This window comes from Epinephelus fuscoguttatus, linkage group LG8 (assembly GCF_011397635.1).
Source record: "Epinephelus fuscoguttatus linkage group LG8, E.fuscoguttatus.final_Chr_v1".
Classification (NCBI taxonomy): domain Eukaryota; kingdom Metazoa; phylum Chordata; class Actinopteri; order Perciformes; family Serranidae; genus Epinephelus; species Epinephelus fuscoguttatus.
This window is the reverse complement of record NC_064759.1, coordinates 24,057,568-24,075,346: the sequence shown is the minus strand read 5'-3', so window position 1 is coordinate 24,075,346 and position 17,779 is coordinate 24,057,568. Positions and strand designations below refer to the sequence as shown.

Genomic DNA, 17,779 nt, shown 5'->3' with positions numbered 1-17,779 from the left:
CAAAACTGCACTAAAAAAAGTAAAGCGGTCATTTATCTCAGTGATTCATATTTTAATCAAACCTCCAGCCCTGAAGCGGGCTTGTTTCTAATGACCTTTGTATCTTTTAAATGATAACACAGCCATCGGCAGTGTCTCACAGCCAGGGTTATTATTAAAGGTTATGAAGAATAACCCATGTCATCCCATACTTGACAATCTCGCACAACACTTGTGTTCCGTCAGGATCTAAAACTGAAGCCGGGGTCACCTCTTCCTGATAGATACTGCACGCTCTTTACACTTTCAATCTCAACAAAAACGTGATGTTTAGTAAGGGGTGTCTAAGCCTCTTAGTGACTCTGTGCTTGTAAGTGAGTAAAGCCCTAGATTAAACAAGAATCCACTGGCGCATTATCTTTGCATCCATATGGCATCTTAATGATGCAGACAACAAACTGGGAGAAACCGAGCAAATTTTTGTAACAGATTTAATGTCAAAATCAACACAGAGTTCTACATAATCTACAGTAGTATTCACTGTTCTAATTACTATCAGAACAAAATCAGGGAGAGAGCAGATGTGCAAACAGAATTGATTCATGGTGTACAATCGCTGACTGCAACTGTTTTCTTGGGAGATATAAGGTTATGTACTATATACTTTGCAAATAATTATACAATGAGAAAACAATCTAAGTGCCCTTTGCATAAATTACACATACAGTAGGGTTAATCTGGATACACAGGTACATATGGACATGTGCATTTAACATGAAGTCCAAATTTAAACTTTTTTTGCTACAATATGACTAAAATACAAATATTTTACATAAGGGTTTTTGGCAAAAAAACAGACTCCCACTTGCCGCAACGTTTTTTTTACACAAATAAAATTTATAAATGAACAATGGAGATAAGAACCACCCTTTAAAAACAAGTATAGAAAAGACCATTTAGCCAAATACAATACATTTTCCATCAAGAGTAACAATACAAATATATAGGTTAGTAACTCTGTAAATACTTACAATATGTTATATATTAAAAGCTAGAAAAATTGCATAAGGTCAGACCATGCCTTTAGTACGGTGGCTCTGGAGGCTCTACACAGTGCAGCTTTGGAAAACGCGTGCAACTAGATAAAACATAAGCAAATGGAGAAAGGATCTTGTACGTTTAGGAAAAAAACAAAAAACAACCAAATACAGTAGCCTGCTGAAATGCTGCAAGTTGTACAGAACTTGCATTTATTTGCAGCATGTTTCTATATTTAGCTCTGTTGTGTGTTTTTTTTTTTTGTGTTGTCTGTATTTCCAGCATTTATTTCCCCAAAACTCTGCTCGCGTGTTGTCATATTGAACAAGAGGATGTCTTCATTTGCTTGTTTTGTCTATTTGCGTGTGTTTTCTTAAAGGGACAGCTCACCCCAAAATCCAAAATCCTATTACCTGTAGCGCTATTTATCAATCTAGATTGTTTTGGTGTTAGAGGCATCAGTTATAGAGATGTGTGTCTTCTCTCCAATCTAATGGAATAAGATGGCACTCCGCTTGTGCTGCTCAACGCACCAAAAATACATTTGAAAAACTCAACAGCAATGTCTGTTTCCAGAAATCATGACCTGGTTACTCAAGATAATCCACAGACCTTGTTGTGAGCAGTTTCATGTAGGAACTATTTTCTTTCTACAGAACTATAGTCGCCAACCACACCACTGTGCAGAAGGAAGCGAGCATCTACTCATGGACTAGAGGCTTGTGCTTTTGACAGACCGAGATGTAAACATGAATGGCATCGTACTTGGTGCTAGGTGGGCTAGCAGTAGATGCACACTTGCTTCTGCACGCTGATGTGGTTGGCGGGTGTAGTTCGGTAGAAAGAAAATAGTTCTCCTCTGCTCACAACAAGGTCTGTGGATATCTTGAGTAATCAGATCATGATTTCAAATGCATTTTTTGGTGCTGTGAACACCACAAGCTCAGCAACTCATGCAAAACCAATCTAGACTGATAAATAGCACTATAGGTAAGAGGAAATATATGTATTTTTGATTTTGGGGTGAACTGTTCCTTTAAGTTGCAGTGCATTGAGCTCTCAGAGACACCATACTTCAGCCTGCATAGAAAGACAATCAGCCAGTTTAAAAAAGGGGGTAAAAAAAAGTATAACTTCTTCCACATACATGCCATTGAGAGAGATAGAAAAGCTCAACATCTACATTTGTTACATCTGCATCAGTAGTGTCACAGCAGAGAGGCTGCATAGGAGGGAATAACTGTGCAGCGTTTGGTCACATCATGTGCGGAGCAGTCTGAACCAAACACTGCATTTCTCTTTGGGTTTTTGCACAAGTCTGTTTACTTTATACATTCAAACAAAGAGAATCCTCTGCTCAAATGTTGTCATTGTGGTTTGTTTGTCCGACAGAAAAAGTGAATGTGAGTAAATATGACTACAAAGACATAGAAAAAAAAACTGAAATGTTTTGTACTGCAATTTTTGTCCAATTGTCCTCCCTTTGAAATGCTGACAGATATTGAAGGCTTATTGGGCAATGCTACGCTTTGAGAAATAACACACACTGTACACACAGCACTCAAATATGAACGGTAAAACAAATGCACAAACAATAATCATCTGCCAGTTGGTTTGTGTTAAATAAACTGGGATGCGTAATGTTTAAGACGACGCTTCAGACCTACAGCCACTGTTCGCCCTGAAGAGGACGTGACTCCACAATTGTTTTTGCTCTCAAGTCTGGCTGGTCTGGAGCCGAGCCCTGTCCCCAGTGGCAAGATTAGCTGCGAGATTTAGTGGTAGAGCAAAGTGAGATCCTGCTTTGACAAATCCAGCATTTAACCCCGTGTAGCCGTTCCCAGTGCTGCTTACTCAAAGCCACAACTGAAATACTGTCATGTCCAACAGGAGCATGTCTCATTCCCCGTTAACCTTCGCCACAGAAATTTCCCTTTTCTGTATTGTAACAAATAAGGCAACCAGTGCCTCTGGTTCTTGGATAGAAAGCTTTCTTTCACAGGGCATGATTGATTTCCATTTAAATGAAAACAGAGAAGCCATCATGCTCTGTATGAATGAAACAAAAGCATTGTTGGTATTTTCCCCAATCATCCCCAACACTTTATTTGATTCGTGAGATTGTATCCCTCCCTCACACCCAGCTTCTTTCTACCAGTGTGAGGCATTAATCTAACTCTCTGCAGCATTCAGAGAGCCACTGTATTTACAATCTGCGGGACTAAAGTGAAAGCCTTTCAAAACGAAACAGAGAGGGGGGAAAAGAAAACATCATCATTCATGGCGGTCGATTAATTTGCTGCCTTGCAAGGAGATGTTCACACTGGCTATTTTCACTTCTTTTTTACTGAGGTTGACAAGAGGGGGGAACAGGTTTTTATCTCCCTATTGCGCTGCCTCCTGTCATTCCTAATGGGCCAGGAACAGAAGGTGTCAGACAAGTGAATAGGAGAATGAAGTGAGCACTGGGCTGGCTTAGTGTGGATTAGCATGGCTTGTCTCACTCATCGACCATTTCACAGAGACAGGTCTGTTCCACATGCACCAAATCAAACGTAAATACAGTTTCACTGCATAGCTGGTGGGAATAATTTCTTGTTTCAGGTAGTAAAAAAAAGGGGGGAGCTCTGGCTGTGCTAAATCATCCCTTTTAACAAAAGAAGCTTTAAGCCACATTCACTGGCTTTGATTTGGATTCCTCAAATAGAATCCAATTAGAAGGTTTGAATGTGTTCCAAATGTCCCTGGTTAAATTGCATGTTATGTGGAGTATAAATGGCTGGGACAAAGACAAAAGTGTGTAACATAAAAATATATATATATATATATTGCATATGTATTCATAGGAGTTTATGTAGGAGCAAGCAATGTACTGGATGGTGAGAAGCAGGCTGTTGTGCAAAGAAGTCTATCTGTCCTGAGTCGAAGAGTAGGAGATGACATAGCCCGGTGCATTGCTCCTCTCTTGTCTGTCGTTGTAAGACTGCTACTCCACCAGGAACTAGACTGCCCCTTTCTGGTCCTGCTCTGTAGGCACGGAGTAGACCCTAAAGACAGAGAGGGAGGACAGGCCACGGGACGGGAAAGCAGGGAAAGTGGGGGGTGGAGGAGGGGGGTAAGGGGAGACAGGGCAAGAGCAAAAGTATGTCATCTTCAAGATATTTTTAGCTTCTCTCTCAGTTTGTTAGCAGAAAGACACAAGAAACATCCCCGCATGTCGGAATTCAGGAAATGACACGTCTGCCTCATGCTGCAGGGCTCTGACAGGTGCACGGTGACTGCACCACCTCAAAACACGGCTCATCCCCAGGTGGGACTTATAAACCTGGCAAGGCACTGTTGATCCAACAAGCCAGAGGTTGCTGTGTGATTAAGCCTCTTTTCAGCAGAGCGATCAGTCAGCACCAAACACTGCCAGAGCTGACTGTAGCCCCAGGAGGCAGCCAGTAATCCGGCGGAGGAATTTAACCCTTGCAGATTGTCTTGGGTGTCTGCTCCACAATGGCAGTTCTCCTGCTGCTTAGGAGATGCGTGGAGAATAATTTGAACTCTGCAACCTCTCTGACCTGACCTGCAGGTCATGTATTACTGTACACCAGAATAAAAGAAACTGATTTCTTTGCAGAAAGCCTTCCCAGAGCCAGCTGCCGTTAAATAAGCAAAGTACAGAAGGGAGGCAAAAAGTGAGGAGAGATCATCTCTCTGTATAACTGGTTTAGGCTGTTCTGCAGTCTGAGTGCTGTTAGCAGATTGTTGTCATGACACCAGGATCATGTTTACAGGATCGCTTTATTTCTGAGTAGCTGTCTAACTCAGGCCTCAGTTCATGAGGTAAGCTTTGGAACAGGTTAGGTCTTGTCCCATTCGGTCATACAGACCCAGAGGCACTATCTTAAGGCTATTGTTTGATGGCTAACATGGGAAGGGTTAGAGGTGGGGAGTGTTCAGTGGTGGCCTCAGGCTGTGACACTAATTGCTGTACAAGTCCAGACGGGCTCGGATGGGTGGATGCTGGTTACATTTCGCCACCCGAGTGCTTTCCTCTGGTTTTGATGCTGACGAGTCATGTGGAGTAGGGTTCATTGGCAAGGCAGCAGTGAGGCTGTTACCCACCAGACTGGTTCTGTCACCTGCAGGCTGACTTAGCGTAAAGTGGAACATGCATCTCTCAAATATCAACTTTGAAAATGAAGAAATTTGACCTTACCCTTGCTGCCGATTGTGCGCGTGGCGTCTTACTAACATTATGGCTGCAAGGAAGAAAAATGGAAAAAGGTCAAGGCTACACAAGAGAAAAGTTCATATTTGCTTAGGTATTAACATCTTTACAAAGCACACGGGGAGTAAAGAGATTCCACCAAAGGGCTTTACAGCTGCACATTTGTCAGCTGTGGGAATGAAGCAGGCACTATTTCACATCATTATGTCTCAGCAAAACACAGAATACTTACTGACTATCGCAGCGACTGAAAGAACCAACACAGCCACAGCTACGACGATGACGATCACGGTGAAGTTATCTAAAAGAGAAAACATAGAAAGTTGGCTAAAAGTGTATGTTATGAATCCTTCATACTTGTTGATATGTATTCTAATACTTTAATAATATATATCACTAATTATATTTGAAATACTTCTCTCACCTGCCGCGTTTTCTACGCCTGTAGTTTTATCTGCAGCTGTGGCGCCAAGATCTGTATTTGCTTAAGTGGCAAAGAGAAGAAGAGACCAGTTAACATGAGCTCTGCTGATTTCAGGTGTATTGTATATGGGACTGTGTATCAGCACTTGATACCTTTAAGGTATCGACCTACATAACGCAGTGCCAGGCAGTATCGAAACTACTGAAACCTGCACTTGATCCTTTTTGTACTCAGATCTCGAAAAAAATGACTATTGGTAGGGTCTTGCTCACAGTCGAGACACTTTTCATATAGAGTAGGTCTAGACCAAACTCTTTAATTTACAGAGACCCAACAACTTCCCCATGAGCCAGCATTTGGCAGCCAATCACTACAAGTGTTCTTCAGCTCAATGTGAAGTGTGGTTTGCCCACTACTGCAGCAGATACAATCCATACAATCTGTGTTGTGATGACGCAGAGTGGGGTGTGTTTGATGAAGTTGGCAGTTCAGTGTGCTGAGATGCCACTAAAACCTTCTAAAGTATGGCTGTACTACACGCCTGAAGTGCTCTCCTGGTATCAGTATCAGTGTAAGGGTACTGGCCTCTGTACTGGTGTTGTCGTTTTTTAAAGCAATACAAAGCCCTGCACATTTCAACCCTCCACACAACACTTCATTATGCAATACTTCTACTGCTTACAGGAGACAACAATGCCAACAAATGGTGTATGGAATTCAGTATACAAGCTTGTGTCTACAGAGAGGCAGAGGGTTGAGGCTTCAGAGGAATCACAGCGCTTTGCAGAGAGGCTGCTACTCCAAGAGCCGACTGCCCCGTTCTAAGCAGATCTGTAATTCTATCAAATGTCCATCAAAGCGAAGATGAGGAGTGACGGAGAGAGGGGTGGAGAGAGAATGAGAATGCCAGTGTTGATTAGCTGACCAGCGGGATGGCGGAGATGTCGACGTGTTCATTGGCCTTTCGGTGGAATCCGCGAGGCCCCACCAGGGAGCTAATTGATTCCATTCAGGGCTTAATGGTTGGGAGGCGGAAAAGCCAACAGGGGCCACAGCCCCACACATTTCATGGGACTAGAGCACCCTATACACAGTGCTGACTTACTGACAATAATTACAGAGGCCATAACCTTTACACACTCTCCTCTGGGCAGCTGCCATTACAGAGTTTGTGGGTGTGACACACAAGAAACTAGAAAAGCCTACTGCCCTCCAATTCACTCTTGGGAACTGAGGAAATATACTCACTTCTTTGTCTATATAAATCTTCATCATCATCATCATCCAGACCTGTAAAGAAAGGATAAAATTAGATTCCTGTGCAGACAGAACAGAAACGCATGCTTCAGAGTGTGAACACTTTGAAATAATAACTGAGTTTTGGCACTTTACAATAGTCAGGATATAGACAACACCTTTAATCTTTTACCAACACTATTCATTGATGGTTTTATGAAGTCAGTTTAGGACCAAAGGGTCTGTGAGCAAAAATAATGAAAACTATAAACTGAAATCAATATTGTGCACAGAAAACCAAAATACATCTGAATTGTAGGCAGTAAAAAACTGAGAGCAAGAGACCACACCCATAAACAAGTGACTAAAACTGTGAATGAGGAAGAAAAACCATTAAATGAGAAATGGGAGAGGTTCCAGTTGTGCAGCTCTGCTGTGCACTGAGAAAGAAAGAGTAGAAATGTAAAGACGAGGAAAGTATTTTTTTCTCATGTTCAGTACGTTGCATATGAATCAACATTATGATTTGAAGTTATTCTGTTTGACACGAAGCTAGCGCATGTCAACCAACATGTCTGGTGTGACCCTTGATCCACCTGCTAATTATTTCATACACGACCTAAAGGATCCACTAAGCTTACCTCAGGTCAAAACAAAAACAAAATACTGGAACTGACGACAGTACAAAGAAACATGTAGAAACAAGCAAAAAAATAATTGAAAATGAAATTACAGTGTGATAATTCCTTCCAAAACAATGGACAGAAAATGTTCTCCATGGTTGCGTATGGGTGTGATCTCTCAATGCTTAATACAAATCAAATGTGTCTATTTGCATCCCTTAATTGACTTCAAGAGGGAAGCAGTCACGTTTTCTTCATAAATTGTGGTGATTGAAAGGCTTCATAAAGTGCTCCTGTTTTTCTTTATTTTACAGACAAAGATGCATGTCATACCGTCATCAGCTGATCCTTCAATCTCTTCTGAAACAGCTGCAAAAGAGGTGACAGTTAGAATACTTTTACAATGCTCACAATAACTTTTTTGAAGGTTAATATCAGAATACTACGACAATCATAGGAATGTACAGCACAAAAAGTGTGAGGACCACAGTCAGTTTAATGTTCTACTTGTATTAAGGTGGTGTCTATCTGCTGTACTTTTTCTGGTATCCTCTATACTAAGAAAGTACAGCATTACGAGTACTGTTGCTAATTTCACTGTGCATGTACTTCCTTTAATGTTATTCTTACACGTACAAACCCTTTGTTTCACCGTAACACCCTCTCCTTTAGGTGGCTGTATAATTCAAAAGTGAGCGCATACATTAATCTGCACAGGCGGTGCACATACATAGGTAGGTGAGGAAAACATGCCGGCGCAGGGATGCATAGACCCTGATTAGATGTTTATCACCTGCAAGCGTCACAGAGATGAGAACGTACCAGTAGCAGCTGGCAGCAGCAGCAGCAGACACAGGAACAGCAATCGCATCATCTTCAAATGCTGCGGGGGGAAAAGAAACCGAGATAAAAATATCTGCTATTAATATTCAGCTATTGATGTGTGTGGAATCTTGGTGTTTTGGTTTAGAGATAGGGCAAGATGGAAAGCAGCAATGCTGTCTATTATTGGGGGCTTGTGTGGTACTTTGAGTTTCAGGATCACATACTGCTAGTCAGTGGAAAACTAGGAGTTTCTGAGCCAACAAGTCCTTGCACTGTTTTAACTGGTTTAAAGTATGCATGCATATCTAGACTGTAATCTGAGGTGGGTGGCGGGAGAGGGTCACTGAATGACATCCTTATTTCCCATAGTGCTCAGCAGAAAACCTGCTCTGAGAATTCTGTCACAGTCAGCTGTCAACAAGTGTCTATTCAACATTTTCCCCTCCCTTTGCAAAAGCCCGGGTGCTATGCCAGGTGTTGAGCAACAAAAAAAAATTGTCCGATGACGTCCACTGACAAAACAAAAATGAATCTTTTTTTGTTCATTGTATTCTGCCGAGCAATGTTCTTGTTGTGCTAACTGGGGAAAGAGCTCCATTTCACTCAAACACACATTAATTCATCAACTTTATCCTATAACAGAAATTGGCTGGGATTTCTTTTTTTGGTGCATTGTTGTTCCTGAGGAGAAATCGCAAAACTTCCTCATGGCACAGGGCCCAAAACAAACTCTACCTCCGCTCCCCATCGCCACCACGTAGATGTGAAACGCAGATGTTGTTAGCCTGCCAAACAAAGCCCCCAGCTGTATCCAGCACAATATGAATGGTGATATTTTTAAAAGAGGGAAAAACATGGGAATGACCTCTCTTCCAGTTGAGGTCCCGGATGAAGTCTCACTGGTCCGATTTAGCCATTGAGGCTGGCATGGGATCAGGAACCAATAGTCATGCAATGTTTGATACTGTACACAGAGGGAACTCTCCCATTGACCTTTGTGCCAAATGCTATACTGAAGGCGCCTCTTTATTGTTAGCCATACCCATTGTGTCCTTGTTTCCTTCATAGTTAATGACTGTGGAAAGAACTGAAGTGACCTGCATTGTTAAGTATTAGATTATCAAACCGGCTCCATGGAACGGCAGCAAACACCCGCTTACTGTTTCCTATTTACTACTACAATTTAAGGAAGTGGATTACGCTCAGCGTATGGCGAGAAGATCCTAATTACCATATTTGGTGAATGGAAGTGTAAAAGACTGAGCTATCAGCTGTAAGACTAGATACTTGTCAGCATTGGTTCATTCTTTCCACATGGTTTTTGACAGTTTTATGAAAAACTATGCATCAGGAAACTGGCCATAAACTGTAATCTCATCTATAAATGCTGCCATGGCACTTGATGTCTAGAAACTTTCATGTGAGACAAATGTCCACCCTGTAGGGCCGAGAACAGCCCACTAAGCAACAAGATTATCTTCATGCTAAATTAGCAAAACAGCATTAAGAACTATTTTGGTTGACTATATAGGAAAAAGATGTTAATCACACGACTGAGGCTGATTGCAGAGGGAGTGTAGCGAGGGCTGTTCTGGCCTCTTGAATAGCTGCAGTAAATCTCCAAACGCAAACAACCTAAGAAGCTGCAAATAAAATCCCCTTCTGTATCCAATTTGCTTTTCAGAGTTGCTTTGGGTGAAATAATAAGCTGATCCAATTTGGAAATATTTATCAACCCAGTCCACTGCCTCTGTATCAAAATGGCTCCTGACGCCTGTATTATTTTTCAAATTGGGTAATATATTCTTGTACATTTGAATGCCGATTGAATTTTCTCTTTAATACCAGACCCAATTTGCAACATATAATAACCAGTGGCTTGTTTACAAAGCAGACAAACCAGCTGACTGCTGGCTAGAGATGCAGAGATCATGGAAGGTAAACGTAGAAATCATAAAACTGGATTGCAGTGCTGCAAGAAAGGCATATACTGTGCTGTTGCTGCAGGCAGAGTATGTCCTGTTTTTGTTCCATTCTCACCGATGCACTTCTCCACTGACAGGATTAACCCTGAACCTCATACCTGTCTGTCCAGGCCAGCCCACAGAACACCTTAATCTTGTTTACCAGGTTTAATTTTAAATGATGAACATTTTCCACTCCCTCCAACCCACCCAGTACAAAACCGTATCAACAAAACAAACCCAGACACAGAGGTTTACTACATGCACATAAACAGAACTACTTGCAGGGACACAGACTATCTCTTTCTTATCTGCTCGCGCTGATAACAGCCCTCTGCTCAGCCACTGTGCATAGCTGACAAGACTTTGACACCAGCGATAACAATCGTTAACGTGCAAAGATATTAGAATCGCTGTGGCCTAGAGAGTTCATAGGAAAACAAATACAAGCAAGAAAATATAAGAGACAGAGGAGAGGAGATGGCAAAGAAAAACTTTGATTATTGTGAAGATGTGTCAACACTAAAACAGCATTGCTCTAAAAAAAAAACAATGAGCCCAACAAGAGGGAAAAAGAGTGAGCCAGAAAGGAGGAAAAAAAAGCACCCCTATCACTTGTTATTCATTGCCATTCAATTTTATAAAAGTGGTAGCTTACTCTGGTTCAGTGAAGAGAGAAAATATTCTTATTGAAATGTTTACTCAACTCTGCCATCTCTACAGGAGCTGTTTATATAAGTGAGGCTGATGCAAATTCCCCTTTTCTCTATAACATAACATACTTGCGCTACGCCACTGGACCGCAACCAAAGTAACAAGAAAACTAATGGTAAAATAAAAATAAAGAAAAACTCACAATACCTCAGTTGGTGCCATGCAAACCAGTGAACAGTCCAACTCCCGCTAAACAAATAAGTCAGACACCTAAGCAGTTATTTCCAATACAAATGGGCTGTGGGTGACTTGTTGAGCATCGGGCCAGCAGTAAAACAACTAAGAGGATATGAGAGTGTGTCTGACAATGACAGCCGTCTTGGAGACACATATCCTGTATTTGCCTTCCTCCCTCTCTCTCCACCTCTCTCTCTGCATGTGTGTGTGCAAAAAATACAAAACCTGTGAGCACACACAGGAATGAACTGATAGGATTCTACGGTAACACCAAAATATTGGCATTTTCCACCGCTACCGTGCCTAAAGCAGCATCAGCCTGATTCAGGGCATTCAGGACTCTGGGCACGTACACCTCAGGTTTACTTTTTATCAGATGGAGACAAAGCGGTTTTGTCTTTGTTTTGTTAACAACACTATCACAAGCCCTAGCTATCCCAGTCACATTGAGGGTTTTCACAGCCCGATCTGTCTGAAACACAGCCTCATCACTCCTCCAAGAAACACAAAATGCACAAAAAGAACTCTGCAAAGAGGAGACGTAAAGGGTTCAGCAAATATTTGGCGCCCCTGCTTCACCTCTGACACTCCCTGGGCAAGCAGCTTGATTAACAACAGCAGAACAACACTTTGTTATTTGTTTGCAGACTAATATAACGCGCCAGAAAGCTCACTCATGAGCGCTCTGTGAATGGCATGACAATCTCACACACACAGGAAGTCAGAGACGAGGTGAAGCGGTGTGCCAAGTCAGTTCTCTTACATTTACAACAGCCTCACCTTCTGTTAACCTGCTTCCTCGTTGGAAGCAGTCTGCACGTTAGATGGGTGAAGTCAAGTTGTTTTCACATTGACTCACCGTGTAACAAACACAAGTGCCTGTGAGAAGTTACACTGCAGGTTACGTGCTGATGCTAATTAGCTTCGAAAAATATCCTATATGCTGACAGTCTTTCTGTATTATTGCATTACAGTACATTTAAAACGACCATTAACTCACAAATACAAGAGAGAGACAGTTATATTGCGAAATGTATACTCCGTTTGTGAAATTTAAGGTTTTAAAATCATATATTTTTGTGACTTTTTGTCGTCACTGCCGTGAAATTTGACGCACTCACCACAGCTGTAGAGTCAGATGATGAAATGAGATGAGCCAACACGGTGCCAACGGACTGGTTAACTGGAAGAGCTGCAGTCTGCTGTTGTGTGGGCTTTACATTCAACTTTATCACACATGTACAAGGGGATTCACAGCCACCTCATATTGTACCGAACTGCCCCTAAAGTTTTTTCTCTCAGTCAGTTTTTTACTTCAGCGGAAAATACCTCCGTGTCTGTGTGTGTGTGTGTGTGTGTGTGTGTGTGTGTGTGTGTGTGTGTGTGTGTGTCACAGAAGTGCTGTCACGAGCAGTTTCCTGAGAACTGTGATGTTAACAAGCAGCACAATGTTCAGCATGCAAAGATAATAGGACATGAATAACACTACTGTAAAGCTGTGATATATGTCAAACAGCAGGGATGGGACCAAGTCATTGTTTTGCAAGTCACAAGTAGCCTCAAGTCTTTGCACTCAAGTTCCAATGAAGAGTACTAAGTCAAACTCAAGTCCTAAACTTTGAGTTTCAAGTCCTAAACACAGTGCTGGACCTAGCTTATTCAGCACCCTGGGCAAGCTTCCCCTGGCACCCCCCACCTCGCAAAAAAAAAAATTCTATTATTATCATTATTATTGATGTGTTTTAGATTTATTGTATATATCAGAAAAATAGAACAGTGGCTAATGAGAAATCAACATAGACAACTTAGCTAACAAACAATAAAGAAATAATAATAATAATAAAATAAAAATTGTGAATTTTGTCTTCTATTTTTTTTTCTTTGTGCCTGGGATGGCTTTTGTTTTTTCCATTTTCTCTCACTTATACCTCTCCAAATACACTTAACTCCTCCATACCCATAGATGCTCTAGCATGCTCTGACTGTGATGATTACTCAAAGATAAACTGTACTTGAGGTGGCACCCCAGCTGAAGGGAAAAGAAGTTTGTGCGTGTGGTAGTTAAACCACTAGTTTCACTACTACCTAAACAAGTCATTAGGCACTCACCACATATAATGCCATCCTAGCAACAGAGTGTAAATATATTGCATTTATATGAGTCATTTTTCTGTTAGAAGTGGTTGTATCTCTGTCTGTAACTTGACTATTTAAAACAAAGTGGATTATCTGGGGAGTTGAGTGTCGACTCGCTGGGAATGAGTAGTGTTAGCATTAGCTGATTCAGGTGATACATTTGATTGGTGGCACACCTTTTAGTTAGCATGCTTTTTCACGTTTGGGCTTGGGGGAAGGTATCAAGTATTTTCAAGTCAAAAGGGTCACACCCATGTAAAGTCACACGTCAGTGGTGTTTAAATCCACGTAGTGTCGCAAGTCTTTTTTGACTGTCAAGTTGAGTCTAAAGTCATCAAATTTGTGACTCAAATCTTGAGTCCAAGTCATGTGACTTGAGTCCACACCTCCGCCAAAGTGTCTGGGAGTAACTAGATAGATAAAACAATTTCCATGTAATTAAATTACAAAATAAATGTAACTGTAATCAGTTACAGTTACTGAGGGGATAAATGTAATTAAATTACAGTCTCTACTCAAATTGTTGGTGATAACAAAGGGGTTATATCTGAAAATGTTCTTTTGGTATAAAGCTTGTGGAATGTAACATTCACTGTTGCTTTTCAGCACGCAGGGATGCTTTCTTTTGGCACAGCCTATTTCTGACATTTTTCAGCTGTTTTGCCCAAATTAAACATTTTTAAGTAAACAAAAAGTTATCAAATGTCATACTTTGATGACGTAATTTAAAAAAAAAAGTTCCATTACATATTATATTTTTCACACAGTAACCTGTAACCTGTAAGAAAAAAGGTAACCTTCCCAAAACTGATGCCAAATAAGCAGCGATGAAATCTTACTAAGTGTATTTGTTCAAGTATTGTATAGGCTTCTTAAATAACAAATAGATGCATTACTACTTTACTTGAGTATTCCCATTTTATGCTACACTGTAATTCTATTCAACTATATCTCTGAGACAAATTGTATCTGTATCATACTTTTAAAGTAGATTCAAGTTTTTATTCCCTTCCTGTCCAGTGAGCACCATGTATCTCCAGATGTGTTGATTTTGAATGTTTGTGATAAACTGAAGGATGAAGTGTTCCTTTATGTGCTGAGAAACTTTTCCTACTATCAGCTGGAAAATGCATCGTCATTCGTCCCAAAGCTGAAAACATGGCTGTTTATCTGAGCTCATGAAGCACTGACTTTTTACACATAGCCCACACTGGGCAGTAATTATAAAACATATTGGAGGGATTGAAAGATAGATTAAAAAGTGGTGGTATATCACAGAAAAGGTAATAAAAAAAAAAAGCCATAGTAAAGCGAGTCATAAAAAATAAAGTCATCAGAAATGTCATGGTATAATATGCAGTATAAAAGTCATGTGTGCTCTTTAAAATGGCACTAAGTCATCAAACCTTGAGAACCCCTTGTGTCAGATTTTTGTTTCAAAATGCTCCAAAATGGTTAATCTAGCTGTTAACTCTTCACAAAAATTTCCAAGCAGACCCTCCTCAACAGTTGGGCTGCAGAAGGTGTAGACTGGAAATGGTCCCCAAACACCACACCTTAATATTATGAGCCTACATAGTTCTCACAGAGCAGAGACCCCTCCAAACATATGTTCTTATACAAAAGGGTGCATTGCTGTAGATTTAACTTCCCAACAGTATATAAGGGAGTTAAAATTAGGACTAACATCTACAGAAGTGAATGCAATTTACAGCATTAATGCATCATCTATAATAGTAAAACACTGACAGGGACTTTAAGTATTTTACATTATCATGATAATAATTGGTCTCAAGTTCTATTTTCACAGTGTGGTATTAGTTGGCCTGCTTTTAAGGATCTGAATACTTCTTCCATCCCCAATAAGGAAGCAATTTGCGGCAAAACTGAGTAATAATTGCTTATTATTCTACTTGAACTGGAGGCAAAAGTGTACCTGAAACAGATGAGAACTGCCTGGAGTAATGATAATGCGGTTCACCTGGCGGTTGCAGCCTAATTAGTCGACAAATAATGACGCCCACACGTTTTGACGGACAGGCTGAGCGCGCACAGGTGTGCTGATAGGCGTCTGTGCCATCTTCCCCCGGCGTGCTGTTGGCACTGTGTCGCTGGCACATCACTCTGTTTGGTGTCTTCCCTGACATGCAAATAGTCTGAAATCTATCAGCTGTACGGGAAACCAGAATCGATAAACTGTAGTTTTTCCATTCATGTGAGTTTCCTGGTTTCAGTGCAGCAATGCCGTGTGTGCTGCTCCTCCAGGTGTGCCTCCTGGGATTTGGTAAGTGGCATATTGTTTGTAGGTGTGATTAAAGGAGTCTCAACGGTCATTTGCACAAACAGTATAACCCAGACTCGTTTTTCCAGCATGTTGGTGGTGTCCTCCAGCAGCTATATGTCCGTTTTTACCCTAATCCCTTCTCCCAATATTTGCAACACGTTTGCATTACGGTTATTCCTCTTTTACCTGAAGCACTCAAGTCTCAACAGTTCTGCTGTCTTCCCTCTGTTTGTCTAGTTTTGAGTGATGAGTGGGGTATGGCTATGTCTCAGCCCTTGCAACAACAAAAGTTACTAATCTATGCATTGCTTAAGGGAATTGTGGTGTGCTGAGAAATCTTCTTGATTTGAAGGTTTCAGTGTTTGTAAAATTGAAACCACCACACCAACAGTTTGCACCTTTTGTTGTCACAATGCTTCTGCTAAGAGTTAAAAACATGATCCCTTTACCTTAGTTTATATTAACTTTTGCTGCTCTTTACAATGACACACACATACACACACACACACACACACACACACACACACACACACACACACACACACACACACACAGTACACACATGTCCTAAAAGACAATCAACATGTAGGGAATAATGCAGCAGTTTAAAGTAACCTCACACTCATTAAGAATATGAACTGAGAGGTGAACTTACATTTAAATGAGCTGTTGTTCAGAGTTGTTTCTATGCACTGCTGGTATGTTGTAGCTCCCACGCCAGATCCTTGTTATCATGGAAACAGCCTGAGTGTGTGTGCACGTTAATACAGGTGTACCTAGTCAGGAACTAGGAACTATGTTCTTCATTGGCTGCTAAGCTGGTTGAAACCTGACACCATCACTCTTATCTCTCACAACTGTGCACACTGGGAAACTTGCTCTGTCTGCTCTCGGTGAACAGATGTAATCTCTTCAGTGCAAGTGTTTAGCCGTCATAAAATCATCAACTGCTGCCTGAGTTGTCCATCTTGTTTTGTAAATTGCGTTATTGTTCACTTCATGTGCACATTTACAGCAGTTTGTGGATTAGTCATTTCGGAACAGTCTCTCGTGTAACTCTTATTGCTGCTCAAGTGTTATCTGTGGTCCAGGAAACTCTAGTTCCTCTTTTGCAGAAAAAGAATTTTTGACTTGCGTTTAAAAAAATAATCTTGTCATCACTGATACAGCCTCATTTTAAACATGCTGGCTCTGCTTGGTACAGTGATTTCAGATGCAGAAGGTACACATTTAGTACAGGCACAAACCCTCGAAAGGGCTTTAATTGTTCAGATACCCATACCTGAGGTAAAGCAAAACACAACCATGTTTTTCATTATTTTGTTATGTCCCCTTTATGAAATGGATGGTTGTAATATAATATTTCATACAGCTGACTCACCGCATATAGGTGATGGTGCAGAGAAAACCCACTGAAGATGGTGGAGGTTACTAATCTCACGTAATTTTTACCTATTGCCTAGATTTTGTTCAAATTTGCACTGATATCTGCTCTACATCTCAAAGCAATTTGACAATATTAAAATATGTATTCACCATAAAACTAGAGCCTACAGGCTTTTATATAGAAAGTTGTCATACACAGAAATTTCACACACACCTTTTTGAAGTAGTTGCTTTTATTTAAGGTAATATGATGCTATGTTAGCACAGTTCAGGCCGTCCCATGGATTAAGAAACTTTTGCACAAAATGTAAAGTAAAATGCCATTTTTGTCATGTTTATGTGACAAAGTATGCAAAAATACATTATTTTTGGTCCCATACTTTTGGAAGATAGTATCAAAAATAAAATTTCAACTCCGTTAAACCCTGTAGAGTCCAAGATTTCAAAACATATCTCCTCTTACGATGTTTAAACTAGATGCTCTGCTGCAACAGATAGTTTTTAAATTCTCAGTTCCATACAATTCAGTATTTGTTAATTGCATTGCCTTGAATTAATGCTCATAGTGATGAATCCAGGAGGGTAGGACTGCGGCCACATCTTTTGAGTAGAGCAATAAAGGCTGAATCATTTGTACAATATTCTCAATGGGTATGCTGCTTCATAGTTGTATTCTCAGTTAACAATGGTCCATACTCTGCATAACTATAATCCCAGGGCCACTGTGTGTACGTGTGCAGTGCCTCGAGTAAATGATGTAGCCAGAGGTTCCTT

General features: G+C 40.8%; 2 protein-coding genes across 4 annotated transcripts in view; one reads left to right on the top strand and one right to left on the bottom strand.

Annotated features, from left to right (window-relative positions):
• Positions 1-453: 453 nt before the first annotated feature.
• si:dkey-262k9.2 (uncharacterized) lies at positions 454-16,390 on the bottom strand. 3 transcript variants are annotated; one of them, XM_049582536.1, is made up of 8 exons: positions 16,275-16,390; positions 8,342-8,402; positions 7,853-7,888; positions 6,909-6,950; positions 5,661-5,720; positions 5,469-5,537; positions 5,225-5,267; positions 454-4,064 (listed from the first exon to the last, which is right to left on the bottom strand). In XM_049582536.1, exons 2-8 carry the CDS (start codon positions 8,391-8,393, stop codon positions 4,019-4,021), a joined length of 348 nt encoding a protein of 115 aa, XP_049438493.1. In that variant the 5' UTR covers positions 8,394-8,402; positions 16,275-16,390; the 3' UTR covers positions 454-4,018. The 3 variants fall into 3 exon arrangements, with proteins under 3 accessions (XP_049438493.1, XP_049438494.1, XP_049438492.1); XM_049582537.1 differs by lacking the exon at positions 16,275-16,390 and adding an exon at positions 12,321-12,476; XM_049582535.1 differs by lacking the exon at positions 16,275-16,390 and adding an exon at positions 11,170-11,338.
• Positions 15,422-17,779, top strand: part of LOC125893477 (IgGFc-binding protein) — a 40,824-nt gene continuing 38,466 nt past the window's right edge. The window contains exon 1 of the mRNA XM_049584184.1: positions 15,422-15,619. Within this exon, the coding sequence (XP_049440141.1) occupies positions 15,577-15,619 (43 nt within the window). The 5' untranslated portion in view covers positions 15,422-15,576. The remainder of the gene's footprint in view (positions 15,620-17,779) is intronic.

Coding starts and splice junctions, on each gene's coding strand:
- si:dkey-262k9.2 (XM_049582535.1), bottom strand. Junction 5,538..5,660: donor AGGCGTAGAAAACGCGGCAG/GTGAGAGAAGTA, acceptor TTTCTCTTTTAG/ATAACTTCACCGTGATCGTC. Junction 5,268..5,468: donor TTCAGTCGCTGCGATAGTCA/GTAAGTATTCTG, acceptor TCTTCCTTGCAG/CCATAATGTTAGTAAGACGC.